Source organism: Phoxinus phoxinus (assembly GCF_949152265.1).
Source record: "Phoxinus phoxinus genome assembly, chromosome: 24".
Lineage (NCBI taxonomy): Eukaryota > Metazoa > Chordata > Actinopteri > Cypriniformes > Leuciscidae > Phoxinus > Phoxinus phoxinus.
This window is the reverse complement of record NC_136899.1, coordinates 12,053,322-12,080,324: the sequence shown is the minus strand read 5'-3', so window position 1 is coordinate 12,080,324 and position 27,003 is coordinate 12,053,322. Positions and strand designations below refer to the sequence as shown.

At 39.4% G+C, this 27,003-nt stretch overlaps 3 protein-coding genes across 3 annotated transcripts in view; 2 read left to right on the top strand and 1 right to left on the bottom strand.

The window, feature by feature from the left end:
* Positions 1 to 27,003, top strand: part of prex2 (phosphatidylinositol-3,4,5-trisphosphate-dependent Rac exchange factor 2) — a 143,939-nt gene that overhangs the window by 2,129 nt on the left and 114,807 nt on the right. The gene's annotated exons all lie outside the window — the stretch shown is intronic.
* Positions 659 to 7,352, bottom strand: LOC306992651 (uncharacterized protein). Its single transcript, XM_079601783.1, has 6 exons — positions 7,250 to 7,352; positions 6,059 to 6,153; positions 5,480 to 5,879; positions 3,744 to 4,726; positions 1,821 to 2,132; positions 659 to 893 (listed from the first exon to the last, which is right to left on the bottom strand). Exons 2-6 carry the CDS (start codon positions 6,150 to 6,152, stop codon positions 787 to 789), a joined length of 1,896 nt encoding a protein of 631 aa, XP_079457909.1. The 5' UTR covers position 6,153; positions 7,250 to 7,352; the 3' UTR covers positions 659 to 786.
* On the top strand, positions 8,400 to 17,129 carry LOC306992497 (uncharacterized protein). Its single transcript, XM_079601444.1, has 4 exons — positions 8,400 to 8,592; positions 8,668 to 8,722; positions 9,058 to 9,207; positions 14,469 to 17,129. Exons 1-4 carry the CDS (start codon positions 8,506 to 8,508, stop codon positions 16,982 to 16,984), a joined length of 2,808 nt encoding a protein of 935 aa, XP_079457570.1. The 5' UTR covers positions 8,400 to 8,505; the 3' UTR covers positions 16,985 to 17,129.

Genomic DNA, 27,003 nt, shown 5'->3' with positions numbered 1-27,003 from the left:
ACAATACTCAATATTGAAAAGCTGAAAACTGTATTTGTGTAACACCAGTACAACACTTCAAGACAAAGCAGCAAGTGGAACCTGGGATACGTGGAACAACAATGTTAGGCTCACACATGAAAAGTATGGTGGCCTGGAGGTGCAAACCAACATGAAAACTCAGCTCACTCCTCAGGTGTAGGTGCTCGAGTGTGGGGACATCACTAGTACAGTACAACACTTCCAGATTGTAAAAATAAAACACTGACTAGGACGTGGAACAATAATGTTTGGCTCACACACACATGAAAAGTACGGTGGCCTGGAGGTGCAAACTAACATTACAAAATCTGAAACACTTTTACAGAGCTTGAGACCAATTTAAATTTTAGAAAACATTTTTACACATCATAAAACAAATGACATTACCATAACACATCTACAAGTCCCGAAACAAATGTAAATTTCAGAAAACAAATTACCAAGAACACACTTTTACAAACACCAAGACAAATTTACAAATATCAACAACCAGAAAGGGAATGTACCAACTCCGAGGTTGAACCAGAGGTGAATGGGAGCAGCCAATATGAGTTGTTGTCGTTGATGGTGTTCATTCTGACCCGATCAGTGCCGTTGCCGGCAGTAGACTACCGTATGTGAATTTGCCATGGTCATTACCGGTCTGGCGGTCCCGTTGCCTACTACTACTAACTATATTACCATGAAAATGAATAAGAAAAATAAAAGAAGGGGTAGAGCGAGAGAGATAGCGGTCCACATAGGACAGGCTATATCAGTGGCCTACTACTTGGAGCCTGCTCTGGCCCTACATTTGTTCACAAAGGCTTTCTTGAGCTTGGCCTCCTCAATTGGTTCCCAGTCCGGTAGAGTTGCACATCTCAGGACATAAGCTGTAAGACAAGAGCATTAAAATCTGTCATGAGTAATTTGACAAAAAAATTTTACCACATAGACCATATACAACTGCACTTCAGGTTAAAAGGAAATAACACCGTGAGACATCCATTTCAGTTCAGAGAATTGCAAATCAGCAAGTAAGATTTTTTTGGCCAATCATGAATATAAATAAAACAACAGTGTTATCCTTAAAGGTGCTATAAAGTGATACTGGATAAAACTTCATTTCTGGTTTTAAACTTCTATTCTGACAGTTTAGTCAGACAACTCTGAAATTAGAACAAAATTTATAAGCATTGCAAGCTGAAGCACAGCATCCTTGAGCATGGATGCAGCAGATTTGGCATCAGGCTCTGACTCAGTAATTTGTTCCCTGAATGATCTGCTTTGCAAGACTTTACAGGGAATGAAGCAGACCCCCTGCATGGAATCATGAAGACAGAGCTCAAAGGTGGATGCTGGGGAGGAGGTGGGTTTGCAAAACCTAATTTAACAAATCCAGGATAACTGAAAAAGCGAGGCTTGACCAAGTCTAGTATGTGCATCTTGGCTTGGGCACAACTTTAAATAGTAATAGTGCTTAACTGAACATCAATTATGTACCTATTGTATTTTAATACAGGCTGATAACAATAAGATAAAACTACTGCTGAGCGAACAGAAAAGGCCCCAGGATTAATAAATCCTGGCTGTTAGCCTGGTCTGGAGCAGGCTAGCTGCACAGAATAAATCTCCATGGTAACTAAGGTGCCTCTGCTTTTGTGCAAACAAGTCAAGACTAAATTCATCCAGGATAACTGGAACTGGATAACTGTTTCACAGACTTTGCATCAATCGTTGCTACACTGTCATGATTGGATAAAATCATTCCCACTATCGTGGCCTAAAAACACACAGAGCCTAATTTTGAAAAAACTTACTTAGGATTCCGTCAACTTTTTTACGGTCAAGGATCTGCTTTCCTTCCTTTCCTGAGGGGTTGTTGCCAGGGCGACCAAAGGGCACAGCATTTTGACACTCCTCAACAGTGAAGAAATTATCAAAAAGTGCATGAAACAGACGCATGCAATTTGGTTTTGATGCGTGATTCATGGCAGCCAGGCGGAATGATGAGATGAATAGGCCGCTCCCAGGAAACAGCTCCTGCTGGCCTGATGGTGAAGCTGGGCTGCCACAACATCTCTCTCCAATTAAGTTGCAGAGAGTCTGAAGCTCTCTGACCTGGCCTGGATCTGAAAGGGAAAAAATAGTATAAACAATACAGGAGTGAGAAAATACCAAGCTACTCTTTAAAATGGTTAAAGAGCTTTAATGGCAGGCAAGTTTATTTTTGAACATAATTAAAACATGCCTAGATAACCTTGCATAGGCTACAACACCACAAGAAAAAATAATATTTAGAGAGACACTTTGGAATATGTCTGTGGGAGGTATATAGAATGAACACTTGAGGGATCATTAATAAAACCAAGGCTTGACAAAAACCATAATAAAAAAAAAAAATCTTAATTCTTGTCACAAGTAAACATTTCCATTTCATTTTTTTTTCTTGTCATTTTTTGTCAAGCCTTGATTATATTGATTACAGCTGATGTCCTGTGTTAATTCTAAACATCTATCTTCCAATGATGTATACCTGAGTATTCCCCTTTTCCACAGCTGATGGTTATTGCACTTATGGGACCAATAGATGCATATACAGTAGCTTGTTCGTGTGGTGTCATGTCTTTCTACATTGCCTGAAGAATGCCTATGTAAGGCCAAACATATAGGCATGTTTTAATATGTCCCAAGACTTAAGTAGCCCACCATTAACTAGTGTGTCCCCTACAAAGGCTTTACTTGGGTGGCCCGCCCAAGAAGATGAAACAAGAACTCAAAACTAATACTGCTGCACTTAATTTATATTAATATTGAGGGAAAAGGAGTGAAAATGGATTTTACTTAATTGTACCAGTTCAGATTAATTTGATCACCTTTAGCCCATTTACACACTTTCATTAAACTATCACAATAATAATTAATATAATGAATTGTTGTGCTGTTAAATTATGTTCATACTATAATATATTATTTCCTTTTTTCTAGGATAGTTCAAACAGTGTTATGTGTTCAAGGACCTATCACTAATATAGGGATCTTCGCCCGTGATGTCACAACGCGCTCTGGTTGGCAGAAGAAAAGTACTGGCCGCTTGCTGCGCAGCGCAAACACAGAAGAAAAATGGTTGTATCGTGCTGTGTGATCGGCTGTGTTAACAGGTTCGATAAGAGTTAACCCCAAGAGCTTCTACCGCGTACCTAAACAGCCTGAATCAAGAAGAAAGCTTCGGATTTCTGCAATTAGGCGTCTAACTAGAACCCAGTGGAAAACAATGGGAGCCAGCAGACCACGATCGCGTCTGCTACCTACATTTTGCCTTAAAAATGAAAACAAATTTTGTAAATAAATGTTACTAGTAGGTTCTATAGCATTGATGGATTAATTAATTAATGAATAATTACAAAATACCTCGGAAGACGTGTCAAAGTCAAAGTGTTTGTTTACATAACTTTTTGTGTGCAAGCTAGTGTGACTGAGCAATGGAAGTATAATAACATTGACATACCCTTATACATTAAGGCCAAATTATTGTATTTTCATTCATAAATTTTTACGTATACGTTAACCAATGTTATATATCAGAGGTAAGATTGACTGCTTGCTACGACGTGTTTTGGTTCTTTCTGCCAACCAGTTCACGCCCACGCCCATATCGTGATGTCACATTTGACTCCGGCGAACATCCCTATAGGTACAGAACAATTACATCACGAATGAATTAGCAATTAGAAATGACTTGCCTATTCTCGAGATGACTTCATCGATCCTTCTCTTTTCCTGTAGGATTCTTTCAAACTCCCCCTTACAATCCTGACATGGTGTCCATGCATTTTCTTGCGGGCTGGCTGCATGGCCTCCACCAGGTGATGGACCAGAGGTGTTGAGGTTGTACGGTGATGGGCTGGGTGTATGGCCTCCACCAGGTGGACCAGAGGTGTTGAGGTTGTACGGTGATGGGCTGGGTGTATGGCCTCCACCAGGTGGACCAGAGGTGTTGAGGTCATACAGTGATGGGCTGGGTGTATGGCCTCCACCAGGTGATGGACCAGAGGTGTTGAGGTTGTACGGTGATGGGCTGGGTGTATGGCCTCCACCAGGTGATGGACCAGAGGTGTTGAGGTCATACAGTGATGAGCTGGGTGTATGGCCTCTGTAGGGTGATGGACCAATGGTGTTGAGGCTGTACACTGATGAGCTGGCTGCATGGCCTCCACCAGGTGGACCAGAGGTGTTGAGGTTGTACGGTGATGGGCTGGGTGTATGGCCTCCACCAGGTGATGGACTAGAGGTGTTGAGATCATACAGTGATGAGCTGGGTGTATGGCCTCTGTAGGGTGATGGACCAATGGTGTTGAGGCTGTACACTGATGAGCTGGCTGCATGGCCTCCACCAGGTGATGGACCAGAGGTGTTGAGGTTGTACGCTGATGAGCTGGCTGCATGGCCTCCACCAGGTGATGGACCAGAGGTGTTGAGGCTGTACGCTGATGAGCTGGCTGCATGGCCTCCACCAGGTGATGGACCAGAGGTGTTGAGGCTGTACGCTGATGAGCTGGCTGCATGGCCTCCACCAGGTGATGGACCAGCGGTGTTGAGGTTGTACGGTGATGGGCTGGGTGTATGGCCTCCACCAGGTGGACCAGAGGTGTTGAGGTCATACAGTGATGGGCTGGGTGTATGGCCTCTGTAGGGTGATGGACCAATGGTCCCCCCTTTGGCAGAGCTATAATAAAATGACATGGAACCAGAAATGACATTTCTGTAAACTCAAATTGCCCAGAAGAGATTTGACCAATAACTACAAAGAACTGACTGGCATAGACATAAATGAAGAGTAGATGCTGCCTTGACAACTGGGGCTGTCTACTCTTTTTATGTATATGATGGCCAATACCAATAATGAAAATTAATGTACTATGACTAAAATCTGCCATATTTATAATCATTTTATACTTTAAAAACATAAAACATTTCAATACTGGAAATAGCTGATCAACAAGATCACAATATGTTGTGACATGTGAGCTTGTAAAAAGATGAACATAAACGATTCTGATCATTAAGCAAAAATAATAGCAAATAATTTTCATCAGGGCCCACCAGTCACTCACATACTATTTACTGAAATACAGTAATGGGCTCTACGCACAGCTCCACTACTTCCTGAATTTAAGGCAGCTCCTTTGTTTCCTGTCTTACATTGGACAAACTGATTAATCCACTTGTCAGTTAAAAATCCACACGTGGATTAATCAGTTTGTCCAATAATGTAAGGCAGGGGAAAAAAAGAGCTGCCTTAAGTTCAGGAAGTAGTGCAGCTGTGCATAGAGCCTATTCTATTATCATAGATTGATCTATGATAGATCCTAATGCTGTTTTTTTTTGGTTTTGAACTTTGCCAAATCTGATCGGATAATGATAAAAAGTTTTGAACTCATGGGACCAGGCGATTATGTAATAATTATGACAAACCTACCCATAGAGTGGTGGTCCAGCTGTGTTGCGGCCTGTTGCATGTCCCCCGTCAGGTGATGGATTCAGCGATGGGATTTTCTCGCCATGCTCAGACAGTGGGCTCCTATCTATTATAATGGTGTCAGTCCCTGACGTTATGTCTGATGGCTCATCGCCTTTTAAAATATTTAAAAAGGACTCCTGTGGAGTTGGGTGGCCTTTTGGCAGCTTAGCCTGATCTTCCCCTGAAATATATTCAACAGTGGCCTTATAAAATTTACCATCTGACCACTTTGCTAAAACAGGGTCTCCTGATCTAAGATCTTGCAGCTGCACAGGAGCCTCATCTCTTGCCAAAATGTCAGATACTTTAAAGATTTTGCCGGTATAACCGTCTTCCCATCTGACAAATGCAACACACCCTGAGAGAGAGAGAGAGAGAGAGAGAGAGAGGGAGAGAGGGAGAGAGAGAGGGAATATGTTTAATTTCTATTTCTATTTGGCCACAACAATTTCGACTGTTTTTTTTAGACATTATGTGGACAATAATGTTATGATTATTACCCCCGTATGTAACAGAAACTATTACGTTAATACTTACCAGATTGCTCATTTGGGGGAGGGGAGCTCAGGTCCTTCATTTTCTGAGTGGGAACCCGTAGCCTCTTTTTTGCCAGCACTTTGTTTTTCTCCATCCTGTTAATGAATAATTTTAGATCATTAACGCTAAGTATAATATAAATAGACAATATTTTAACCTAATTCACCTTATATCTTTGAGGCAAGAATGGTATCAAAATGAGCAAAAATCAAATCAAATTATTTTCCTAATTGATTGTTAGTTTTATAACCTATAAAACCACCAAGATTAAAATAATTTAAATATCATGAACCATGATAGCATCCCTATTCTTGGGTGAGCTTTTGCAGAAAATCTGCTCACAACATACGAACTCATGACACAATATTTATGAACTTGCAGATCTGAAATTTCAGAGATATTTAGCTAGTGTAGAGCAAAAATAGGAGGGCGAGTCCAGTCAACCAAGTCCAATTTAAATTTAATTAAATCGTGACCTTTATTTATTTTTTAAATCAAAAGTCAAATCAAATCATGGTTTTCAAGAATTGCCACACCCTAGAATGTCACAGTCAAAGAAAATGAATAAAATAAATGAACATCTGGTAACATGTAGGCTAATCAAAATTTCAAATAGATATTTCACAAGTGTAACGTTACTGCTCGCAGACTGGGCGAAACGGAATTCCACACTGAGTTATTGGCAGCCACCACAGGTGGATCTTAATTAGCTAGGGCGAGTTCATGTTACGCTCGGGACTGGAGCGAATGGAACGAAACAGAATGGTATTGCATACTGGGTTTTGAGCGTTGCGGCCCGTTCCATAAGCTCCAGTCCCGAGCGTAACATGAACCCGCCCTAGCAAATTAAGATCTAACTTACCGCCGCAGCTGCCACCAACTCAGCGTGCGACACCATCATGTTTCTCCCAGTCCGGTCATTAATATGAGCTCAGCTTCCCCAATTAAGATCCACCGATCGCCAGTTCTCAAACTGTTTTCATTTCAAGGACTCCCAGTTTGATATGCAACGTAGAACCTAACATTAGCCGCTAGCTAACGTTAACATTAGCTAACTTAGCCAACCATCCCATTTTCGACGGGCTGAATACAGTTCGAAGTTTCTTTGTCATTTACTTGTTGGACAGACACCTAATTACCTAGTCCCCACCTTCCATTATTATGATAATGTCAAAAGAATTTAATTCTTACCTCTTCGGCGTGGCAGGGGCAAAAGCCAACAGGCGCAGCAGCAGTGACCAACGCACGTCTCTCAGAGCCGTTATCTCTCACCCCAGCGAAATTACGAATTGGCGCCAAGACCCGCCCTCCAATCTTCTTCTTCTTCTTCTATTTTTATCTGGCGGTTGACAACTTGTTGTATTACCGCCACCGATGGACTGGAGTATACCCACAGATAATATTTCCTTTATACTATTAAATTCTTTTTAAAAGCCCTGTATTCTTTAAAAAAAAAATTAAAAAATTAATTTGTTCAGGTCATATACCCTGACCAATCCGCTATCCTAACCTTAACCACTCGAGGTGAAAAGTCGAATCAATCGTGAGCCATGCAATGAGCTGCTTCGCAGGCCGGGTCTTGACGCTACCGGTCACGTCTCCCGCGCGTGCAACGTTCAGCTTCTTCTTCTTCTTTTTTCGGCGGTTACTGCACTGCCCGCTGTGGAGTGTGGGGCAGAAATGGCGCGAGTTTGGAAGAAACAGCAAAGCTCTCTGTAAAGGATAACGACTAACGGTAAGTTATAGTAGTGGTAATAGTAATAACGTACACTTTTATCACACATGAGGTAGGATTCTTGGAGTAACGTCACCGCATTGCGAATGCCACATTCAAGGGGCTAACGTTACCACTAGCTATGCTAACGTTACACCTAGCTAATAGGCCTACTGTAAATGTTTGTCTACAGAACTCTAGTCTGGCTATCACCAGACCAAGTTCAAGAATAAAATTCAAGTTCAAGCAAGGTTTACCCTGACTAGCAGAACTCTATTCTTTATTAAAATAATTACAACTCGCCAACTTATATATATCTATGGTTACAAATCTCCTAGACTTCAGACTCTTCAGAAATGTCAAAACATACGAGAAATACACGTGTGTATTTGTGGAATTATTTGGCACAAAACAGTGACATTGAAACTCTGGTATTCATTCAGTGGTGATCATAAGCCTAGCTGTATTTGTTCTTGATCATGTATATTTCACGCTGCTACATAATTAATAGATTATTTATAAAAATATTAGGAGGTATAATTTACATGAGTTAGTAATACAAATAACTTGCATTATAATTACATGCATTATGTATTACTAAAGAGCTTATTAGATGTAAACCTCTGTTACTGAATAAACGCTTCATCAGAATATAGAGTTTTACTTTTACAAAAAGTTCCACTGTATATTCCATCAACTGGGGTCTGTATTTATATAGTATTGGAGTGTCAAAATGACCAGACGAAAACCTGGAAAACGATGGAGAAGGACTGGTAATGAAGAAGACCCAAATAAACGTCCAAGACGGGCTGCACAATTGGTGAGTAGCCTGGCATAGTCGTGTTGCAAATTGGCTGCAGATAGGATATTTAATGCCTTATTTTCCTCCCTGCAGTCATCCCTCCCTGCAGCCACCAGTGTTCATGTGGAGACTGATCAGCAATATTTAGGTAACTTATGAAATGTGTTGGTTGGTGTGTGTTTAATGTTCAAAAAGCCACACCCAGTCCCATGTGCAGAGGAGAGAGAGATCCTGAACAGAATTAGTTCTGATTAAGAATCACAGACCCTGTAAATAGATAGTAGATAGAATGCAGTCTACAGTTGGTCAAACCAAGCATGGCAAAATAGCTTTCTCTTATTCTTCTCTTTTTCTTTTTTTTTATCTTTTGAGTTTCTTACAAGAAGGGAGAAATCTGAAAATTTTAATTTAAGCAAAATGAGACTCTAATATTGATCTAGAAAAAAGGTGTGAACCACTGATGTGTCCTCTTGTCTGTGTCAGGAGGTAGTAGCAGCGGAACACAGCAGGGGGGGGTGCCTCCTGGAGGAACCCAAAACGCTGTACTTCAAGGGGAACACGCCCAACATCCTGGTGTCCATGCAGGATGTACCGCACTCACACTCGGACATCAAGTCTCTCACCACCTGCCAGGTACACACACCCTGTCTGTCTGTCTGTCTGTAATGATGTACAGTATATTTTGTCACTGAGCTGGGGTCTCATTTATAAAGCATGCGTACGCACAAAAAAGGCCTTGAAACAGGCGTACGCCACTTTCGACGCATAAGTTGTGAATTTATAAAAACAAACTTGACGGGATAATTTGCGCACCTGCACGCAAACTCTGACCCATGCGTACGAACGTTTTGGAGACGGCGCAGTTTGGCGACACCGATGGTGAGCTGGAGTTAGTAATGGGCGATATAAACAATATGCGATATAAACGATACAAAACTGGCCTACGATAGAGATTTTATTTCTATTGCGATAATGCATGTTGATGACGCAATCTACCCGCGGAATTTAGAGCCACGAGCTGCAACCGGCTGAAACGCATCATATTCGTCGTCATCTTGAGTAAACATGGCTGAAAGCGAAACGGAGGAGCTGGTGAAAAAGGTGCATCATCCATTATTTGGACTTGGTTTGGATTTAAGCCGTCCGACGAGCAGCAGCAAACTATACAGAGTGTGTGGGGCAACAGTTCGGTAACACACACGACTAATCTGTTCTACCACCTCAAAACAAAACATGTCACTGAATACCAGCGCGTATTCACAAAATAGTGGTGTAAACACAACATCTCTGTGTGTGCCGGATTTTAAGATTCGTTGTTGTTGCTTTTTAACTGAGAAGACATCAGTTTTTCTGCTCTTTGCATCTTTTGTGTCCTTTAAAAAAAATAGCCAAACTACATTTGGAGTGCCTTCTGCACTGTTTTGCACGTTTTACTGTCTATGGCACTACTGTAAACAAACTTTTATACTTAAAGCATTTTCTTTACTTGACGTATACAGGTGAAACGCGAAAAATTAGAATATCATGCAAAAGTAAAAGGTGAAACTAATATATTATTTTAGACTCATTACATGCAAAGTGAGATATTACAAGGCTTTATTTGTTATAATTTTGATGATTATGGGTTACATACGGTGGCCGAGAGAGCTCAACGCGCTGCAACTGAAGAAAACACATGCCAATAGAAAAAAACACCAGCAAATTAAGAAAACATCTTCATCAGTTTCACAACACACGTGTGCTCCAAATACTCACAACACAACCAAATACAGAAACGTGCTGCAAATAGAACAGAACACAACGGAAATGTTTCCGGGGAACCCAATAAGTGACGGACCCGGCTGGGACGTGCTTGGTGCTTAATACTGCTTAAAGCTACTTTCATTTTATTTATTTATTTATTTATTTTTTGCAAAACATAGAGAGGACACGTTTATGACATACAACTTTGTATACAATATACAAAACGTATTTACAATATGTTCAATGTTATAAGAATACTAATCAGATAAGAACAATGAGCTGAAGACTCAAATAAATAAATCAATAAAAAGATAGAGAAAAATAACATGAGGGAAAGATATTAATCTATACATCAGTTAACTTACATTGTACACATTTTGTCATGTTACGTTAAAATAAGTTTCATAAGAAATGTTAGAATGCAGGGTCCAAATATAACGCATATTTTAAAAACTGTTGTATAAAATCTATATTTATTTGCAACAGTTATGTTAACAGCAATAAAACTATATTTCTGGTAAGAACAGCTATTATGAAAATAATGAGGAAATTACGTTGTCTTTCGTTTATCATCAAGTCCGTTCCAAGCGGCTACATAACGGCACACAAGTGCCCTGCTCCCTCCAAAGTCCCCACTTCAAGGGCTCTGCCGTCTGCCCTTCTAAGGGCGTAGGGCATAGGGATGCTCACGAGCAATAAGCATGTCCCAGCCGGGTCCGTCACTTATTGGGTTCCCCGGAAACATTTCCGTTGTGTTCTGTTCTATTTGCAGCGCGTTTCTGTATTTGGTTGTGTTGTGAGTATTTGGAGCACACGTATGTTGTGAAACTGATGAAGATGTTTTTTTGATTTGCGGGTGTTTTTTTCTATTTGCATGAGTTTTTTTCTATTTGCATGCGTTTTTTTCTATTTGCATGTGTTTTTTTCTATTTGCATGTGTTTTTTTCTATTTGCATGTGTTTTTTTCTATTTGCATGAGTTTTTTTCTATTTGCATGCGTTTTTTTCTATTTGCATGTGTTTTCTTCCGTTGCAGCGCGTTGAGCTCTCTCGGCCACCGTACTTACAGCTTATTAAAACCTTTTCACAATATTCTAATTTTGAATTTGGGGTTTTTATAAGCTGCTAGCCATAATATTTAAACATTAGTTTCTTTAAACAAACATTAATATTAATATTTAAAGTCTCTGCAGCTAGTGTACTTGAATTTTATTTATCTGCAACATTATGTTGTATAATTACAGTTTTGCACAATAAATGTTCTCAAAACTACACCGTTTCTTTCTTTCTTTAAAACATAGTTTGACTTTCCTTAGGGTCTGTGTAACCTGTTCTGAAATGGTTTTATTGTAATTTATATATCGTGATATATATCGTTATCGCAAGAGGCTGCAATGTATATCGCAATATGGATTTTAGGCCATATCGCCCATCCCTAGCTGGAGTTATGTCTTTTTGGTCACTTTTAGGCAGAAAATCAAAGAAAATTATACAGCTACAGAAAGATAATAATTTCACTCACCAAGCATATCACTTGAAGCAAATATCCATCCATTCTTAAATGTCCGCGTCAGCGAGCGCGTTGGGCCGTTTAGTGAAACTGACGCATAATATAGCCTGACGTAAAACCGTAAATCTTTATTATGAGTAGTAATCATACATAGGCTACAGTGCATGTTCACAATAACAGTTTAAATAAATAAATTAATAATTTACTAAACTATATGTTTTACTTCTAATATTAAACATTTAGATTGAATATGCCATTCTCATTGGAGTTAAACACTTAAAATAGGCCTACATGAAATCATTACATCGCCAGACAAGTTCATTTGATCTTGGTCTGTAGAGAGAGAAATAATCTGCGAACATAGATTGAAAAGCACATAATCTTAGAATAATTTCTTAAAGGGCACCTATTATGACATTTAAAATGTTCCTAATGTTGTTTAGGGAGTCCCCAACAACAGTTTTACATGCATGCAATGACAAAAAACACTTTTGTTGTCGTATAATATGCATTTATTTTTACCTGATTTGCTCACCGACTCCCAAATGATTCGTTCAACGACTCGTTTTTCAAACCCCTCCTTTGCGCGACGCTAATCTGCCTTGATTGGTCAGATGACCCAGCAGTGTTTACAGAGATAATACTTATTTTTAACACGGAGTACAATGATGCTTTTCAATTTTGTTATAATAATGATATAGTCCACTGCTTTAGTTTGTAGTAAAAAAACTAAAAATAAGATAAAGAATTTAATGTTAGCGACCATAGCCCAGAGTTCATATTGTAAAAGCACAATCAGTCTTTGTTTGCGTTAGCCCGATGCATAAACATAACGTTTAAAAAAAAAAAAAAAAAAAAATGCAGTTACGTTACTAGTACGAGGTATTATTCTATTCTTTAAGACAACTCCGAAAACAACGACAAACACTTCACATCTCAATACAATTGTCATTGAAGACCTAGAAGCTAAACGGTGCTTACACAACTAACAAAATAATTATTAAGCATGCTACATAAAATATAAAAGCAAAAATTATTAATAACACTTACAGGTTGTGATACGGAGGAGGAAGCTGATGCAAATACACTTGGAACTGAACCTTCCTTCAATATCAGTCGGCTCGCGAATCCAAGTTTGATTGCATTTAAGTTGGTAAAGCAATCGTCTTCAAAACGGCGCGAGCAAAGCACAAGGCTCGGACTATACTTCTGTGGTATAGTTATATGAATTGTAGCCACTTAGTCTTCAAATGCTCCTCCTTGGGCAGATGAAAAAAGTTGGCTTTTGAGTCGCACTTCAGAACACAGCGTCTCGTTGCCATGATGTTTTCACGTTAGTTTTCCCTGGCCTTGGAGCGCAATAAGTGGGCGTATCGCATTCAAATAACTTGACAAGTTGACGTCATCTAGTCAGAGAAAAAGCTTCGGTCTTCTAACGATTCATAAAAATGACTCAGAGTCGACTCTTACTTTTGAAAGACAATAACTTTATATACGGTGCACTTTCATATTTCAAACTTTGCAGGTTGTTTTTGTTCACTTAGATCTATGTTACACACTACATGAAAGGTAAATTTCAAAATTCCATAATAGGTGCCCTTTAATGCGCATGTGAACGCCATCAGAGTTTATCACAGGTTCGCATTAAAGTCTGTGTAGAGAGAACGGTGTCGTCTTAGCGGCCCCTAATTTAATAACTAATGAACGTTGCGACGGAAGTGAATTAATCACAACTAACTTTAGCTAGAAAAAGCTAGATAAATAGCTAGATAATACCAAGTATTATCCATTTGTCTCTGTAAAGCTGCTTTGAAACAGCCTACACTGTTAAAAGCGCTATATAAATGAAGATGACTTGACAAAAATTTTAATATTCAATAAATAGAAATATTTGTTGTCGATGCAATGCTTTTGAACACTTTTCTTCTGGCATCTTTAATGTTTTAACTATAATTGCTTATCATGATAGCTGAATATTAAATGAATAGATGAATAATTGTCTGAGAAAATAGCTTAGTGCAAATAATGCACAACATGGTCTAAATCTGTTTCAATTAAAAATAAGATTTAGCCCGTGGAAAAGATTGATAAAAATAAATGTATTTTACACTATTTCATTTATTTATTTAAAAAAAAAGGCAAACTAAACTATTTTTATTAATGTGACGTGACGCACATCCATATTTCATATTGACTAATGTCTTGTTGGCTACCTACCGGTAAACATGTTAGATGATCACGTGAATGAATAATCATATGCAAATGTTATGCAGATGAAGATATGCATAGTAAAACTAGGCATTGTAAGCTCCTTATATGGTTATTTCGGGGAGGAGACGCATGTGCGCACAATCTTCCGCTGACTGGGATTTATAAAGTGAATGTTGCGCAGGTTCTGGCGTACGCACGGTTTTATAAGTCTGAATATTTTTTTGCGCATGCCATTTTTGGCTTTCGGGCGCACGTACACTTTTAGTAAGGATCCTACGCACAGTTTTATAAATGAGACCCCAGATCCTGCTAAAATATGACACAATAATCTGAGTGTAAGAAAGTGATATACAGGTTGAGACGATATAGGTTTTGGGTTGTGACAAGATGTTTTTTGACCCTTAATTATTTTTATTCTATTTTATTACCAGCACAAGGTAGCGTGGCACAAGAGAGTATTTCAACTGTTAACTCTATCGAAGACAATGAAGAACCATCTTCCAGATCAGCCTTCAGAGATCCTCCTGATGACCTAACAACTGAACTACATGGCAATGCTGAGTATGATCCATCTCAATTATTTGAGGAAGCTCTCCCTGATGTGGAGGATTGGACATATGATGATGGACATTTGTTCAATGAGGGATTTGAAGAGGGTTTGAGTGAGGACTGTGCAGAAGAGTCAAATTTCAAGGACACAACACACAAACCATTATATGACAATGCATCAATAACTGTTGCAGAGAGCCTTCTGATCATCATGGCTTACGTAAACTGTCATAAAGTAACTGATAAGGCCCTTAGTGATTTGCTTAAAATGTTTAAGTTGGTTTGTCCTGATAGTCTGAATACAGACTGCTTAAACAGTGTACAGAAGTTAAAAGACTTTTTTTTCTCACATGCTGCATCATCTCCTATTGTATTGCATAAATATTGCAGTACTTGTTTTGGGTCATTAGAAGGTGAACAATTACAATGTCTATCTTGTGGGACCAGTGTGTCAGAAGAAAGATCCTCATCCTTCATAGAGGTTCCAATTGATGCCCAAATAAGGTCATTGTTTCTCAAGGCAGGTTTTCAGGAGAAACTTAACTTTAGATTAAGCAGGAAGAAGACAGATCCTAACAACATTGAAGATATATATGATGGAGAAATTTACAAACAGCTTGTAGATGGGAGTGGTCCTCTTAGTGACCCTAAAAACATCTCACTTACTTGGAACACAGATGGGGTACCTATTTTCAAATCGTCCAAGTTTTCAGTGTGGCCTTTTTATTGTATCATCAATGAACTGAGTTTCATGGAACGCACAAAAAGAGAGAATATGATATTTGCTGGACTTTGGTATGGGGACTCAAAACCATCCATGGTTACATTCCTTAGACCACTAGGTGACACACTGAGTAAACTTGCAGATGATGGAATTCTTGTGCAACCTGCAGAGTTGACATCTGAACCTTTTGTGTGTAAAGTGCTCACCATTGCTGGAACATGCGACTTACCTGCTAAAGCATTAGTCCTTAATTCAGTGCAATACAATGGGAAATTTGGATGTCATAAATGTGAGCAGCCAGGAGAGACTGTAAAGACAGGGGAAAGGGGACATGTTCATGCATTTCCATACCAACATAGAGATCCAAAAGGCCCACTGCGCACAAATGAAAAGTTTGCTCTTGATATGAAAATCTCAAATGAGACCAAAACCACCGTTAAAGGAGTGAAGGGTCCCTGTTGGCTTAGCAAACTTAAATGTTATAACCTTATCAAAGGCACTGCCATAGATTACATGCACTCAGTCCTTCTTGGAGTAATGCGCCTTCTGATGGTTCTGTGGTTTTCTTCAGAGTTTTCTCGTCAGCCCTTCAGCATGGCAAAAAATGCAAAGGAAATTGACAGGCGATTTCAGGATATCTCTCCTCCATCCTCCACTCGATATCCTCGATTAGTGACATCTCACAGAATGTTTTTTAAAGCATCAGAATATCGGGATATTTTGATCTTCTATGGACCTGTTGTTTTCCGTGGAATTCTTGCAACACTGTACTACAAGCACTTCCTTCTACTAAGTGAAGCCATTTTCATTTTGTTGATGGAATCCATATCAGTTGAACAGATTGATCATGCAGAGAAACTACTGTGGAACTTTTGTTCCCAAATGGCTAATCTATATGGTGAGCGGTACGAAACTGCAAATGTACACCTTCTTGTGCACCTAGCAGACAGTGTGAAGGCCCTTGGTCCATTATGGACTCATTCGTGTTTCCATTTTGAGGACAAGAATGGCTATTTGTTAAGGCTCATACATGGCACTCAAAATATACCTATGCAGATGGTCCATGCAGTCAAACTTGTGCAGTCTATTCCTGTTATTTCACAAACCATAAAACCAGGGAATGCCATAGCTGAATTTTACACACGGATGACTAAAGATGATAGTTTCTGTCAGGAAAACAATGATTTGTCTAGGACCAAACTATATGGAGCATCTAGTGAACTTCAACTGGACACAGTTCAACTCTCTACATTGGAAAGACATACTGGTCATTGTATCAGTTCTAAAACAGTAAGGATATTTCACAGGGCACAAGTTAAGAGAAATTATCTCACCTCAAAACACTATGGGAAAGGCAATAGAAGAAACAATTTTACAGTCGTTTTTTCTAGTGATGGACAAAGAAAGTATGGACAGATTGAGTTCTTCTTTACCTCAGAACATTCATATGCCAAATGGGCCCTTGTTCATGAATTCAAAGTTGCTGGTTTTTCTTTGCTGCATGATAGTGTAACAAATGGTACATGCAGTCATGTTGTTCCCCTATTGGAAACCTCTGTTAATACAGTAGTTTCCTTGGATCATATATTGGGTAAAGTTGTTTTCTTAGACTTGACATCTACGCCTGGCATTGTTTTTGCAGCTAATTTCCCAAACACACTTGAAAAGTTTTAACCCCTTAATAATATTGGGTTTATACTGGATGCAACAGTGGGTCATGGTCAGGGTGTGTGGTGGCAAGATGAATTGCCTCTATTGTATTATCAGGGTGCTTGAATTAATTGAATTAAAACAGCATGTGCTCTATTATGTGTTACACTTTTACTGCTCTATACAATAGAGCTTTGCTGTGAATTCTGTCAGCACAATGTCAACATTTAGAAAGTTCACAAAGGTGTCTTTTGAGCACATCATGGCTTATGTTTTGATGGGTTACGTTTTGGAACTCAAAATTGTAATTAATGAATTGTATGGCTTGTGTCAGAAATGTATTAATTAAATTTATTATTATGTAAACCATCTATTTGCCTGAATTGACTTCTTTTCTTAAATTTTGCGTGAGATAAACTGAGATATGATTGAGCTATAATATTAAATAATGTCTCATATTGAGACTAATTTGAGAGCTTGCACTGTTCTTTTTGCTGAAACACTAGAAAGAGACAACTGTAAGAGAATCTGAGAACTCAAATAGTGAGCAGTACGAGACATATTTCTCACTGAGATATAACTGAGATCAAATTGAGACATATTTGAAAGCAGCACAGTATGTCTCATTTTTCTCTTAGTTGAGATCAGGAAAAGAGACAGCTGTGAGAGAATTTAGAGAACTTGCACTGTGCTCAATGTGAGACTTAATTCTCAGGAGAGACATTTGAGAAGAATGAGAAAACCACTTTGGTCTCAATTAGTGCTCATTTATATCTAGGAGATGTAAATGTGACATAAAGGAGATCTCATCTTCAATTTTGCTTTGCTATGGGAGTCCCTTTAAGACAAGTAATTTCACTCGGCGGCCATCTTTGAAACGACTCTCGGATTTGTTGACTGAACTCGTTTTTGGTGTTAAAAATTATAGACGCTGGTCATTGGAACGGGAAAAAAGCGCAAGGTCTAGAGACACGTTTTTTCAAAGTTGAACTTCTTTTAACTTGAGCGCCTCATATTTGGAATATTGTGTCTTTCACGAGACCCTGCAAAAGACCAGGACCCAAGCGCAACGGTTAAAGAAGTCTGTCTATCGCATGTTTACATTGAAAAACAATGGAACAGTAGCGCAGTGTAATGGAAAAACGTGTTCTGTGTGAACTGCCCCTAACGACAGCTGCAGTGATGCAATTACTTTACCAATCGGTGATTTGCTCTTATTTAAAAGGTGGGACTTATTCCGCCACATTGCGCGTTGCACTTTCTCCCATTCATAGGCTGATTTACACTTCTGTGTCGGACCTATTGCGTAGCCTCTACACCATAGGCTATGCGTCGGTTTTCATTTATACTTCTGCGTCGTTGTCCACGTCAATGTGCAATTACACATGGTGACCGCTAGTAGGCAGTGTCCACGGATGGTGTAACCCACAGTATCAAGGCAAAAGCCGAAGAAAAAAAAGCAGCTTGTTGTGTACGTTGTCGGAGAAGCAGCAGCAGTGATGGCGGCAAATAGACAGCGCCTTTTGTTGCAGCTTGAGTTGTTAAATATCGAAGAACAACACTTATAATCTGCAAGTGGAAATGCGTATGAGGATTTGCGACGCTATAGCAGATTATTCTTTTTTTACCTGAGGGAGAGGTTCTAGCAGACCAATCACAGCGCTTGTGGTCCACGTAGAATTTATACATTTTTGGAGAGGTGCACGTCAGGCTATGCCATAGGTACGCTTGCTACACACAGCCTACTGCGTAGGTTCAATGCAGAAGTATTAATCAGCCTTACTATGAGTATATTAACAGCATGTTAACACCTTTCTGTATATAAAATATTTGATTGCACGTTTTTGGCAAATCTTGGCACAGTTTCAGACATTGTTGAGAACTTTTTCTTAAGGTTGCACATGAGAGATTATTGGGTCTTTTTCTCAGGATAAATATCTGACAAGTAGATGACTTGAGCAAAAGTCTCAATTTGCTGTTTTTGCGGTAGGAGAAACAACAGATATCAACACTGAAACTTGCATATGAAAAATAAGATAATCTCCATTATAATCTCCATACTGTCTATGAGGGATGCATCTGTCCATGATTTGCTAAGGCTCAGTGAGCAGGGTAGGTAAATGCTTTTGAGTCTGAGCCAAGAACTGAGGCAGAGCAGGGGGATTGAAAGTGAAGGCAAACTGTGGGACAGTACCAACTAATATTTCTGCCTCTGCTGGAGGAATAGAATACTGTGAGCTCTTCGGCTTAACAGGGGAATCGAAGGCAGGAAGGAAAGGAAAGGATTTTTCTGTTTGTGTATTGCAAAATTTTTCAGGCACATAAGCAAAACATGTTTAAATAAGGAAATAAGTGACTAATCACTTATTCAATAAAGTTTGAAGCTAAATATTGATATAAAATTGAATAGAGCAAAGAGAGCATGAAATGCGCTTAGAGTTTTCTGAAGTCTGAAATGACTTGTATAAATCAGAGATGTCCAATACTGCTCCTGGAGGACCACTGTCCTGCAGAGTTTAGCTCCAACCCTAATTAAACACCTGAACCAGATAATCAAGGTCTTACTAGGCATACTAGAAACTTCCAGGTAAGTGTGTTGAGGCAGGCATGAGCTAAACTCTGCAGGACAGTGGCCCTCCAGGACTGAGTTTGGACACCCCTGGTCTAAATGAGCAACCAGATGATACTGTACATGTTGTGGTTGATATCCATATCTTGAGGTTCTTCTGAAGAGTTCAAGGCACTATGTGTGTTGTAGTGACCCGTTTCCCCACATTTCATGCACATGCACATGTACATGCTCACATGTGAATGTGGTCCCTATGTTGGCTTTGAGGATTTCATTTTGATTAAAACAAAATGCAAACACTTTATTTCTATCCATTTAAATAAATCATTAGCCTGTGGAGAATGTCATATTTGGTATTAGGTGACCTCCAGAAATTATGTTTTATTAACAAAGTTCGGGAGGAACACGTTCAAATTGCCTAACCAATCTGCAAGAGATGAGGCCTATATATATATATATATATATATTGCAGAGCCAACTCACTTATGTTAATTTACAGTTTTCTGCATCCCACCACCACCTCATCTCCTCACACTCACCTGGTTACTATCCTGACCAGAGATACGGGTGGAGTAATCTGGGTCCTCCCCTCGGACACCACGCAAAATATGCATACCTCTTGTTCCATCTGATTATTTGTAAGTGTGAACTCGTGAATAATGATTTATAACTATTTTATTAACAGATGACGGATCACTCCGACCACATTTGGATGTAGTCAAAGGACAACTATTTTTTCATTGTATCCAGTATTTTCAGTCACTTATTTCCATTCGGGAATGAGTTTATGAGAATATGTTCTGAGACTCCTTGCCTTGAGCAGATTTGCAACCTCAGACAACTCACTTTAAAAGTTCCAGTTTACTTCGATTATTCCCAATTGGGTTGCAGTTCCGGCCAAACATTTCAGTTTGTTTTATTGCCAGCGCTAAACATAATGTCTTCATTCTAACAGAAGTGGAAAAAAGTGAGTTGAAGATGAAAGCTTGCCGTGGTACCCCCGTGTGCGATTAGGAGGTCAAGGAGGGAACTTTATCAATCCAAGTCACTGGGAAATATCACCCACATGCTCTCAAGGATCAAAGCCTCCACGGGTGCCGCTGCAGGTCTGTGTGACTGATCACTTTTAACCGTTCATCTTCTGCATGTGCCTTAAACAGAATTCCTGAATGTCTGGACCAAAAAAAGGAAGAGTTTTAGGCTCGGGAGGCTAAAGGAAGCTTGTGCAGAAGTGAAGTTAGACGATAACAACAGTCCATGGTAGAGGACAATGGATATCTGGGGTGGTGTTTCATGGCCTGGAGGGCCCAGAGGACCGGTGCCATGCTGAACAGAGGGCATTTTGTGTTTGTGAGAATTAGATGAAGGGGGTCGCTTCCAGACAATGTGGCTCCCCGGTGGAACCAGCCTAGAGGTATTGCCAGGAGAGGGACTGTGACGTGAGAGCCTGGGCTCTTTGCCCTCTGTTGTAAAGTACATTTCCTGGTGGAGGAATTCCGGAGAGGTTAGAAGAAATTCGGAAACAATGGCGGACAAGTTGCCTTGTTTGAATCCAGGGGAGGGTTGGATAGTTCGGATTAATTTAGCCTGCTAAATGATTAATTTGGTCTTGGAGAAAATTGTTCTTAAAAGCTGTTGTTGAGTTGATATTTAGTGTAAAATACCAGCTGCATCAACTGACAGTTAATTGGCATGCCACGCAATTGTGTCTGGCTATCAGATTAGCCAAGAACAGTATCTGGCAATTCACATGAGACAGAGGAAGTCTCTTAAAAGATATCTTCAGAGATATCCCTAATATGGCTTATGTAACAGCTCGATATAGATCTGATAGTGGGAGGTTTCAGATAATCATGTTTATATTTGTTAACTGGAGGCTAAGAATGATGATCCTCTATAAGAAGTACCTCACTGAGGGAAATAGAGCTTATTTCTATGCTATTTCACTGTATATGCCATTTGAGCTTATGATAGGTCACTCAATTGAAATGAGAACAAGCAAATAAGAAGTACAACTGACCAGCACGAGCATGCATGAGTACTTGTAGAGGGAATCTAACAGGAGTGAATAGGGGAAAAGCTTTCATGTCCTACTTTAGTAATAATAATAATAATAATAATAAGAAAAACAGAGCCATGTCTCTGCATAATGTGTTCTCTGGAGTCTAAGCTCTGGATTAAGTGGTCCCTCTGCAGCGTTTTTCTTTCGCAAAACCCTGTGGGTTTAGAGGAATTGACCACCCAATATACTTTTTTAAGGCTTAATAATAAAACTTCAAAAGGGATTTTTGCACCACAAACTGCAACTACTTTTATTTTGCTTTTGGGGTAAACACAAGTTTTTAAAGTCCCCGTGGACATTTCTTAGTCTATTTAGAAATTAGTTTGAAGATGATGTGATGTGTTTTCGAAATGACTTGACAATAAGGATTTCTACTGTTTGACTGATTAGAATGAAAATTGAAATGCAGCTTACCCACAAACACAAATTAAACCTAGTGCTGTGCTGGCTTAAATAATTAAACAAACGCCTAATGGGGTATTTACGCTTGGTCACTCCATAGACTTTTAGTTTTACAGATCAGGACAAGGCTAAGTATAAATGACACTTTTGAGATATATCCAGTCACTCAGAATGTGGTTTAAGATGCACCAAATTTTACTCTGCCAAGTGTAAATGGGTCTTGTTGTTCAGGTCACTTACATAAACTTTACTCTTTTCAAAAATATACAATTTTACCACATAGCATGCTAAAACATTTGTAACGCCTTAACAAATATGGACAAACCCAGCCGTTGGGTTAAATTTTTTAAATTACATTTTTAACCCAACGTTTGGGGTTTGTCCATATTAGAAACAACCCAGCATTTTTTTGAGTGTATATGCTTAAATTGCTCTGTTTTCTTTTCCCCTTGTTCTGTTTATTTACATTCAGTTTGAGGCCTGTTGATTTGTTGCTGTCACATGACCAGCACTAAAGGGAGGGTTTCATATCTTTTCCCAGCCAGGCAGTGAACCTTGCAACCCTGTCCAATGGGAAACTTCAGAAACTTCAGATCAAAAGACTTGTGAAGAAGAAACAGAATCAAGCTATAGCATATGTAAGCAGATGCACATGTAAAATAACGCAATCATCAACATTAAACAATAAACATCATATAAATCAAAACGGCCTAATGTTACAAAATGAAATGTCGTACCCAGGAAGTGGACTGCAGGACTGCAAGCTTTGGGGGTGTTGATGGACTCGATCTTCTCCTTCTATGTTTTTGGATCATCGTTCTGAATCCGTTTTGAATGTACAGTCATGGCCAAAATTGTTGGCACCCCTGGTAAATATTATCAAAACTGGCTGTAAAAAATAAATCTGCATTGTTTATCCGTTTGATCTTTCATTCAAAAAATTGCCAAAATTCTAACCTTTCATTGAAGCAAGAGAATTGAAAGTGGGGCTAAATCACATTATGAAATAAATGTTTTTCTCCAAAACACGTTGGCCACAATTATTGGCACCCTTTTATTAAATACTTTTTGCAACCTCCTTTTGCCAAGATAACAGCTCTGAGTTTTCTCCTATAATGCCGGATGAGTTTGGAGAACACCTGACAAGAGATCAGAGACCATTCCTCCATACAGAATCTCTCCAGATCCTGCAGATTCCCAGATCAATGTTGGTGCTTCTCCTCTGCCAAAAAAGCTATTTTTTTGTTTCATCTGACCATAGAACCCCTCCCGTTTGAAGTGCCAGTTGTGTCAGGTACTTTTCAAACGTTCTATGGACAGAGGAACCAAAAAAATAGCTTTTTTGGCAGCAAACACTTAAGATGGGTTTGGTGCACACAGGGATAAAAAAGTACCGCATGTGTAAAATGAAATACTCTGCTGTATCTTTACTGCTGTGGGCCTAATTTTCTGCTAATTTTCTGGGCCTAAGGTCCTGGACATCTTGTTCAGATACATGGCATCATGGATTGGATCAAATACCAACAGATAAAAAATCGAAACCTAACAGCCGGGGCTAGAAATCTTATAACGGGCCATGTTTGGATCTTCCAACAGGACAGTGATCCAAAAACAAATATCAAAATCAAAACAAAAATGGGTCACTGAGCACAAAACCAAGATCTGCAATGGCCATCCCAGTCCCTGGCCTGAACCCTATAGAAAATGAGTGGAGTGAACTGAAGAGAAGAAGCAACAACATGGATCTGGGAATCTGAAGGATCTGGAGAGATTCTGTATGGAGGAATGGTCTCTGATCTCTTGTCTGGCGTTCTCCAAACTCATCCGGCATTATAGGAGAAAACTCAGAGCTGTTATCTTGGCAAAAGGAGGTTGCAAAAAGTATTTAATAAAAGGGTGCCAATAATTGTGGTCAACGTGTTTTGGAGAAAAACATTTATTTCATAATGTGATTTAGCCCCACTTTCAATTCTCTTGCTTCAATGAAAGGTTAGAATTTTGGCAATTTTTTGAATGAAAGATCAAAAGGATAAACAATGCAGATTTATTTTTTACAGCCAGTTTTGATCATATTTACCAGGGGTGCCAACAATTTTGGCCATGACTGTAGTCTTTGGGTAAAAATTGTTTTTCTGTTGATAAAGGAAAATGCGTTTTTGGTTTAAAAGCAGAGGCTCCGTTCTTTCTTTTGACATATTGCATGTTCAGATATTCATACAACCAATCTGGGGGCCATGAAATGTTTGTGAAAATTATCAAAAATTCGGGTAATTTTTTGATACTTTTCACAAACTTTTCATGGCCCCCAGAATAATTTTTTTAGATGGCAATTTAATAATTGTAGTAAAGAGTTAAGGTAGATAAAAGAAAAGCGATAAAGAAGATAAAATATTTAATCCTCATTTAAGTATTTGAGACACTAAGTAGAAAAAAGTGGTAAATGTTTGCAAAACTCCTTTTTGGAGTATCACTTTCTCACTCCTAACACGCTTTTTGTCCCTGTCACTTGCCTTTTTTTTCAGCCTTTACCTCCTGCATATGTTCCATCCATTATGTCCCAATACTTTGTTTACAGGGAGTTGTATTTTCCCCTTGCTACATGGAGGATCATTAAGATTCCAATCTTACTAATGAGTTCGGCTTTCTTTTTCCACTGTATGGTCTGAGGAGTTCTCATGCGCTGCAGACAGACGTTATAACCAGCAGAGGTTTTCTTTTATCTTATCCTGAGCTCTTTTTAAGCAGTATGCTTAACTAGCTCCCTGAGGCTCGGGGCAGCTCGCCTCATTCCAAATGCACAGCATGAGCGCAAAATGTGTCAGCCATTTTTCTATTCCTGTGACAGTCCGATTCATGGAAGAGAACAGAGGCTTTTTGTGCCCCTGGGGGAATTTAGAGGTGAATATCGGCGTTCAGTCTGAATTTACATGATGGTGCTTAAGAACAAGGAAGTTGTCGCTGGTGGGGAGGAATTGTGCCCTTCCTGCTGTTGGGGTCTTTAGGTTGTTTGTTTCCCTGATTGAGCTGGAAGCGTCTAATCACCTGTGAAAGCCCTCCATCATTCGCTGCGGCTAAATCCCACTGTTAAAAGACTGAAGTGATTTAGTTTATGGCCCTCCGGGATTTCCTCTCAATTCAACTCATCCAACAATTTTATGCTTCTGGGGAGCAATTGATTTGGTTCTCCTGGGACCACCACAATAAAAAAAGTATAGTGATTTTCATGCATGTCCCATAATTAACCTCTTGTGTGTTTTTGAAATTGTTTTACACTTGCATCCATCTGTGTCCCATTGCGTTGGTGTGCAGTCTTGTGTGTCATGTTTGTGAGTGCACAGGGGACTACGAGGGTCTCTGGCCGTTGAGTTCCTTCAGCTTTTGTGTCAGTGTGAGCAGGATTTCCTTCCTTCCTGCCCCTCCCCTCCTTTTACATTGTGCTCTGCTTCCCCTGCACATAGAGCTGGCTGTGGAGGCACACGGGCCGCTCCACACGACTAGAGTCTATGCCAGGGCATCTGTCTCAGATCAGTCTCTGGAAGACAGCATCTGAATAAGAAACCAATGGTCAGATGTTTTTTTTAGAGTATATCATGGGTCATCGTGACCTTTTTTGTGAGATATTTTGTCTCCTATGAGTTTTTGATATGGACTGATAGTCCAGGAGAAGATGAATGAAGCATCTTTGCATGGCCAGGTGTAATTTCAAAAAGAGTGTACGTGGGCAAGTGTCAGCGTCTATATGGGGCATCTCTGGTCATGTGAAATAGCAACACATAAAGTTGCAGGTGCTCCAATCCACCATATGATGAGTAAGTCATCATGAAATCAAAATGAACTCTATTGTGAACCCAGAAAAGAAATTTACTGTAACAAACCAACAACAAATACCTAAAATAAGGTATTAAACTTTATTTTTTTATTTTTAATCCAATCTAATGCATCACAAGAACTTCTGGGAATGCCGTAAGTTAGAAAATAATATTTTTTACTAATTTTAAATATTTTATTGATTTGGTTTTATGAGTTCTGTACACTCAAGAATTTTTTTAAATGTTGATCTCAATGCATAGTTGTAGAAGATCAGAATATATTATTTACATGATTGTAGTGTCATGTTATTTGGGATACTTTCTCAAATCCTTCTCAGCCTTCTCATTTCTTGGAATTTCTTAAAATGTCTGAATCCCAAAGGAGAAATGTAGGTGAAAAATCCAGTGTAAAGTGCACATGAAGGGCTAGAAACGGTGAGCGGGTAGAAGTGATGAAGGAACCGACCGGCCATTATAAATCAAATCTGTCCTTGATACCCTTTGTTATTTTGTTTTGTTGTTGTGGAAACAGTTCACAATCATTGTGTGAAAGTTGAAATAGTGTGTAGTACAGTGACTGAGTTCCACAATATCCTGTATAGCATATCAAAGTGCTTCCTTGCAACGGTCCCACAAAGCCTTCTCATCGTGTGATTCCTCACACTTCTGCGGCCGGTTGCACTAGCTGGATGTAAAAAATGTAGGTGTAAGCTCTACGCTGGGCTTAGCTACGTCCAGCCTTCCGATAAATATTTACGAAAAACTTTTTTCGCATCCGTAGCAAGTGTTTTAAAACTTTTGATAACAGTAGCCAATTGATTTAAAAAAAATTGTGCAAACAAGCAAGGACTGGTGGAACTTGACGTGGAGTTGGTGAAGGGAGACAGACTTGTCCAGGGTGGGCACTAGTGACTCACAGGGCGTGCCAGGCCCCCCAAAAAGCCTCCATGGCGGCGGGACTGTGTGCAAGGTTTCTGTGTGTGAAGAATTTTTAGGATGACGAATATGACAATTTCGGACTCAGTGTGCAAGGACCTTTAGTCTCAGACGTGCGCAATGCCTAGATGGTGCAACAGTTATTAATTCTTCGCAGGACTTAAAATGCATTTTACGTCCAGCCTAGTCTTACAACAGGGTTATATGTCCAGCTCGTGCAAAAGACCCCAGTTGTTAACAGCTAAATGACAAATTTGTATGAGAT

Coding starts and splice junctions, on each gene's coding strand:
- LOC306992651 (XM_079601783.1), bottom strand. CDS start 6,152: ATGGAGAAAAACAAAGTGCTGGCAAAAAAGAGGCTACGGGTTCCCACT. Junction 5,880..6,058: donor TCCCCCAAATGAGCAATCTG/GTAAGTATTAAC, acceptor TCTCTCTCTCAG/GGTGTGTTGCATTTGTCAGA. Junction 894..1,820: donor AAAAGTTGACGGAATCCTAA/GTAAGTTTTTTC, acceptor CTTGTCTTACAG/CTTATGTCCTGAGATGTGCA.
- LOC306992497 (XM_079601444.1), top strand. CDS start 8,506: ATGACCAGACGAAAACCTGGAAAACGATGGAGAAGGACTGGTAATGAA. Junction 8,593..8,667: donor CAAGACGGGCTGCACAATTG/GTGAGTAGCCTG, acceptor TCCTCCCTGCAG/TCATCCCTCCCTGCAGCCAC. Junction 8,723..9,057: donor GACTGATCAGCAATATTTAG/GTAACTTATGAA, acceptor TGTCTGTGTCAG/GAGGTAGTAGCAGCGGAACA.